We start from the raw sequence: 6,324 nt of genomic DNA, 5'->3' as shown, positions 1-6,324 counted from the left end.
CAGGAGGACGCTGGGTGGTGCAGTGCGCAGGGCCCCGACCTGGAAACCGCAAGTCCTGGGTTCTGTTGTCAGCCTTTCCCTATGACTCGCGGTGTGAGCTGGGCAAGCCATGAAACCTCTGGGCCTCATTTCCCTCGTGTAAATGGGGATGATAACTCTTAGGACAGGAAGGAAGGGAGGATTAACTGAGTTGGTACCAGTAAAGCGCTTAGTAGGTGATATTAAACACCATTATTATTGCTCCAGCGCTGTCACCAACCCTTGGCAGAGGGCAAGGACCTTGGACAGGTCTTGGTGTTTCTTGCCTCAGTTTCCCAAGACCCTCTTAGCTGGGAAATGGCGAAGGGATGGCTTGACTTTGGCCATAGAATTTGCCCGTAGAATTTGCCCTAGTCTGTCCAGCACCCGGAGCAGTTTGGCCAGATGGTCACCATAACCTGGATTCTAAGGGCTAAGTCTGGCTAAAGAAGGCCTCTAGGTCATCAGCCACCCATTCTTAAGCTTGGAAGGATGCTGCCACCCAAGTATTACTTGGCGGAGGAGAAAGGATTAGCAATCCCGAGAGAGGGTGGCGCCAGCTCACCATAAGCACTCGGATATTCCCTTCAGGCGTTCGGCGGTGTTTCAGAAATTCTGCAGCCTGGCTACCCAGTCACTGGAATAGGAATAAAGACACTTAGAACATAGTAATGGGCCTAGTGTTGCGTTTATTAACTCTAATCCCTGCCACAACTCCAGGAGGTTGGGGCCGTTATTACCCCATTTAGATCAGGAAGTCAAAGTTCTGAGAGGTTAATTAACTTGCTTGAATGAATGGAGCCAGAACCCACATCCTATCAGAAAGGACAGGCTTGTGAGGATTAAACTTACCAGACCAGAGGATGGAAAATGAGACCCTCTACATGCGTTCTCTCATTTGTTCCTCACAGCTACCCTGCGAGGTCTGCATCAGTAGACATTTTACCAACCTAGAAACCAAGGATTGAGAGGATAAGTAACTGTCTCGAGGATGCCCGGTCTGAGAGCAGGGCCTCTGCTTTATCACCCTGCCGTAGATCTGGACACACCGTTCGTTTTCAGGGCTTCGCCATCTCTGAACCTCCATTTGTCTTTGGGATTAGGGTCAGCCTGGCATCCTTGACCCCCTGAGAGCTGGGAAATGGCTCAACAACAGGGTTCACAGTCAAGCTTCCACACGTGAAGCCAGAAGGCCCACTATTAACTCTCACCATAAGCCTCAGCTTTCTCTGCTTTCTAAGGGGACAGTTTCTAATCTGGGTCCTACTCAGAGAGTCCCTAACTTAGAGTCTTCTCTCCTAGGCTTTGAATCAGTTTCAGGAGCCCAGGGCCCTACTCTGAACTTCAGGCTTCCTCTGGCAGGTCAGGGAATGTTTGAGAACTCAATAGCTTTCCATCCTCACCCATTATCCCTGAGGGCTGATGCTCAGGACCAGCCAAGCAGTCCTAACTATGTAGAGTGAGTACCACCCTGTGGTTAAAGGAAACACAACCATAGCTGCAATTGTGTCTTGCTTTCTCCATAGAAATGTAGCAGGGAAACATCTAGAACAGAGTGTGTCTGAGATCTAGTTAGCAAAGCTGACAGCCTCTGGCCCCTCCTGGCATTGTCTGCCTTTCTGAGCTTGTTCCTGGGTGTCTGGAAAGTAGGGGAGGGCAGTAAGGGAGAGAAGCCAGCCAGCAGTGGGGGGCGCTAAGGAGAGGTCCTCCCAAAGTTCCATGGCATCTTCAAGGAGTTTTGCTCTTCTCGTGTGTAGAGAACGTGCACCCAAAATGAAACTGACTTTGACGTGGGCCAGCAGAAGCCTGGCCACCCCATTACAAAAATGGATTAGAAGGGTCTCTCTAATTTCAAAGAAACAAGTTGCTTTTTAAAATTTAGGCAACTAATTCTGCTCTACAGTAAACTGCAGGGATTGGGTTACTTTATAACCTTCCTGTTTCCTTTCATACTATGAAACCTGACAGCTAGTTTGTCAGCACTGAAAGGTGGTCAAGAACTTGAGTAGACCAAATTTGTAGAAGGGAAGAAGTTTCTCTTCATCAGACAGGCGGGTCTGGCTCTTGCCTCAGGCCAGGAGCCTTCTGATCCTTTCTTTTCCCATCTGTAAACTAAGTTCAAAAACACTCACCAAAAACCTGGGGGAGAAAGTGCTTCATAGGGACACACAGTCACAATCGCCCTTTTCAAACACCTCCTTTGGGAAGCCAAACTCACGTGTTTCGTCCGCGCCCCTGTCTGTCACTACAGGCTTCTCTATCTGAGATGTGCAAAGAAATCTGGACAGGACCAGTCGGCGCTCTGTGCTGCATGCTGCCTCCTGACCAGCCTGTGTGACACAGTCGGGGCAATTCTGGCCAGACAGCTTACCATCCAGGTGCGTCAGCCCCATAGGCTTCTGTCTTGCTGCCCACAGTTCGCCTTGGTGCCTGTGCTTTTGCTGGTCTTTCTGCCCAACTCTCATGCTCTTGACCCAATAGCCACATGGCTCACTGCTCACCTCCTTTAACTCTGCTCAAAAGCCGCCTTCTCAGTATGTCCTCCCCTGACAACCCGTTTACTTCCACCATAGATGCTCCAGACCGCCTCAGCCTGCTTTTTTCCCATAGTTTACTCCCTAATACACCATTTACTTTGCTTAATATGTTTATTGCTTATTGTATTTAACCCCTACTAGAATGTTAGCTCCCCAAGGCAAGAATTTATATTCACTACTGTATCTCCATTGCTTAAAACAGCAACTGGCACATAGTAGATGCTCAATAAATCGTGATTGTTGCTGCTATCGTTTTTAAAGCCTGAGGCCCAGTTCCATCTCATGCAGTGGTGTCTGAATTTTTTCCCAAGTGGCAATGAAGGCTTTGGGGTGAGTGAGGAGCAGTTTTAAGTTTTCTCAAAGCCTAGGCTCTCAAACAAACCTGTGTAGGAGGGGCCTATCCCGAAACACGTATCCCAAGGAAAACCTGTAGGCCCCATTCCGGGGCCACCTGCTTCATTGGGCTGGTCTTGGCCTTGTGCCCACCCAGGTAGACATGAGAGACAGCAGCCTAGTGTTCGGGACACAGATTGGGAAAATTCTAGACCCTGCTTTGAACAGTGGTGTCTCAAAAACAGATAACCTTTTATTTTGGGTACCCATTTTCATTAACTGGTAGAATATAATGAGTCTAATAATAATAGCTGACATTTATTAAATACTTAACTATGTACTTGACACTAAGAGCTTTTCATGTATTAACGCATCTAATCCTCAAATCATCTTGTGACATAAATGCTCTCATTTTCCCTGTTTTATACATGTGGAAACTGAGGCGCATAGAGACGTTAAAGAACTTCTCTAAGGCCACCCTCTAGTATGTAGCAGTACCAGCATTCAAACCCCAGAACGTATGCTCTTAACCCTAATCACACTGTCCTAGTAGCTAGTGCATTTATAGGTGGGTGCTTTCACTTTCTCTAGGTGCTGATCTAAGCACTTTCCATGTATTGGCTCATGTAATCTGCTTAACAGTGAGGGAGACACCGTTATTACCCCTATTTTACAGATGAGGAAACTGAGGCCCAGAGAATGTCACGACTGGGCCAAAGTTAAACAGCAGAGATTACACCATGCAGTGGAGAGAGCGTGGAGGAGGAAGTAGAGGGTTGGGTTCCTGTCCCATCTCTACTGATGGGCAGCTTCTTTACCGGAGATTAGTCATTTAAGCACCCCATCTCCTCATCAGTCAAATGGAGGTGATCTTGATCTTTCTTGGGATTGGGAAGTGTCCCTGGAAGAACTACATTAGTGAAACATATGGTAGAGGACATCCAGGATGAGAGGTGCTGAAAATGTTTGAACAACACTATTTCCATTTGCTCCCAGGTTTTCACTGGTGCCTACCTAGCAGCTGTCGACTTGGTGAACTTTGTGTTCATTCTCTTTCCAGTCTGTGGCTCCAAATTCAAGTCTAATTTGGGTGAGTGTGTGGCCATCTGTTCCTGTCTTCATTCATCTACTCAGCAGCGTGCTGAGTGCCCACTCCTTGTCCCCGCCAAGCTGGGCCCCTGCCAGGCACAGATGAATGAACAAGCTCCCTGACCTCACCCAGAGGAGGGAGACAGAGCTATTAGTGAGGAGGTGCATGCATACCGTGGGCAACCAGAGGGATGGAAGGGGCTGCAGGTGTCAGGAAAGGATGTGACCTTGGAACTGGAACCAGTTAGGGGATTCCAGGGGAAAAGAACAATGTGGGCAAAGGCCAAGAAAAGGGACAGTGCATGGCTCTGTGAGATGATCTCAGTGCGCAAGTCTGGGGTGGCCAAACAAAGCCCCATGGCTTCTTGAAATGGATGCCAGGAATAGGCATGGGCCACCTAGGACAGAGTGAGGGCTGGAAGTGACTGAGATGGGATGAGTCGTTGAGTATGTGGGACTGGGGCATTCTTGAGAAAGGGCAGCAATGTGCTTGGACCCCTGTCCAAAAGGGGAATGCTTGCATCAGTGGGCTAATAGAAGATGCCCTCAGCTGCTCAGTGCTTCCCAGAGGAGAAATGTTCTTATCAAGATTGTCCAGAGGAGGCTCTAGAGGTCTGACAGTTCAAGGAGACTTTCAAAGATGGCACTCTTGTCCCGCTCGCAGTATTGGTGCCCTGGCACGAACGTGTTCACGCACTGGTGCATTCACCAAGCTGGTCGTTCAGCTCCATGCCAGGCTCTGAGGAGATTGTAGAAACTGCCAGGGCACAGTGCCTGCCCTTGGGGACTTCCATTCCAGGAGAGGCGATGCTGTATATGCACAGATACTTATGTAAAGGGTAACAGCACCCCGCCTTGAAACATAAAATGCTAGAAGAGGGCCGAGGAAGGAGAAGAGCGCCAGTCACGGCGGAAGCGGGGGTCACACAACCACAGGGCCTTGAAGGGTAGGGGGAGTCTGGTCTACAGAACAGCATGGCAACCTGGTTTGGCATTGGAGCTGAGTCGATACCAGTTCTTCCCCAGCAGCTGTCTGTCAGGTTCCTCCAGATCCCAGGAGCCATATGGGACTTTGGTGTTTGTTGCAGTTCAGGGATCCCAGGAGAGGAAGAGGAGGCGGCAACTCAGGGCCAGCATATTTGCCCTGGCCTTGCCCCTGAGCCTGGGCCCAGGCTGGGTTCTCTGGGCCACTGTCCCAAAGGCTTCAGGCCCCATCCAAGGGCCTCAGCGGAAGCTGCTGGAAAGTTTGCTGCAGGTAAGACTGAGCCAGCTGGCAGTCAGGGGGGACGACATGGGGGAGTGCAGGTCCCTTCCCTCCTCACGGTCCCAACAAATGCTCCAGATGTGTGCATGCGGGTGGGATGTGTCCTTCTTGGGAGGAATCTACTAAAAAGCAGGAAAGGGTGGGTCTGGGATGCATGGCGGTCTCCTCAGGGTGCTGAGTGTATCACCTGTTCCCACAGGACAATACTGAAATCCTGGGCTATCTGCTGGGTGGCGTCGCAGCCTTTGGCTCCTGGGCTTCCCGGATCCCCCCGCTCTCCAGAATCGTGAGGCTGGGGTTAGGGATGGGCTGTGGGTCATCATGGTGGGTCTTAGACCCTCTGGGAGCACTGTCGGAGCTCCAGGTCACCAGGGCGGAGGGTAGTGTCACCCATGGAGGGTGGAGTGGGCAGCTAGCTGGCCCAGGGGAAATGTGGAGGCCTCTCATCATAGAGTCCGCTGCGTTCTCTCCATTTCTTGTAGCAAGTGAAAAGCAGGCTCTCAGGAAAAAGCCACCGGGGTTGGACCAACAAGTATCCCATTAGGGAATGAGAAGGTTTTAGAGGACAGAATCATGTAGCTACTGGGGTTCTGTGTATTCTAGAGCATCTTATTGGCAGATGCCTTGCAGGCATCAGGGGTGAGGCAAGCCCTGCACTGGGCAGGCTGTGGGGTCGGGGGGTGGGCAGGGAATGCAGAGACAGATGTGACTTGAGATGCAGTGCTTGCCCTTGGGAAACATAATGAGCCCATCATTGAGTCTAAAAAAAGTCACTTGCCCAAGAGCATCATTTAATAGCAGTTCCAGAAGAACAGGTTTCAGGGACGGCAGGTGCTCAGTTGATCATTTGTGGGAAGCTGCAGCCTATGCTGTGATGGCCACAAATCTCATGGGACATCATCAGCAAAGATGCTATCTCCAGATCAAGGGAGGGGAGAGTAGGGAGCACTGCTCTTTTTTTGGTGACCCCTAGGACAGGTCTCCATAACAAAGTACCACAAGCTTTGATCAACAGAAATATATTGACTCTAAGTCCCGGAGACCGGAAGCCTAATATCAAGGTGTTGGCAGGGCCAAAATCTA

At 50.2% G+C, this 6,324-nt stretch overlaps 1 protein-coding gene across 10 annotated transcripts in view; it reads left to right on the top strand.

Annotated features, from left to right (window-relative positions):
- The window catches only part of TMEM44 (transmembrane protein 44), a 29,654-nt gene that overhangs the window by 693 nt on the left and 22,637 nt on the right, over window positions 1-6,324 (top strand). For all 10 annotated transcript variants that reach the window (XR_005650273.1, XR_005650271.1, XR_005650270.1 and 7 more), the window contains exons 2-5: window positions 2,270-2,396; window positions 3,885-3,978; window positions 5,066-5,232; window positions 5,441-5,527. Coding sequence is in view for 7 of the 10 variants with exons in the window: in XM_039850752.1 (XP_039706686.1) it covers window positions 2,270-2,396; window positions 3,885-3,978; window positions 5,066-5,232; window positions 5,441-5,527 (475 nt within the window). In the remaining 3 variants the exon portion in view is untranslated. The remainder of the gene's footprint in view (window positions 1-2,269; window positions 2,397-3,884; window positions 3,979-5,065; window positions 5,233-5,440; window positions 5,528-6,324) is intronic.

Source organism: Pteropus medius, unplaced genomic scaffold, assembly GCF_902729225.1.
Source record: "Pteropus medius unplaced genomic scaffold, Ma_sr-lr_union100, whole genome shotgun sequence".
In the NCBI taxonomy this organism is placed as follows: Eukaryota; Metazoa; Chordata; class Mammalia; order Chiroptera; family Pteropodidae; genus Pteropus; species Pteropus medius.
This window is presented reverse-complemented; position numbering and strand designations above follow the sequence as displayed.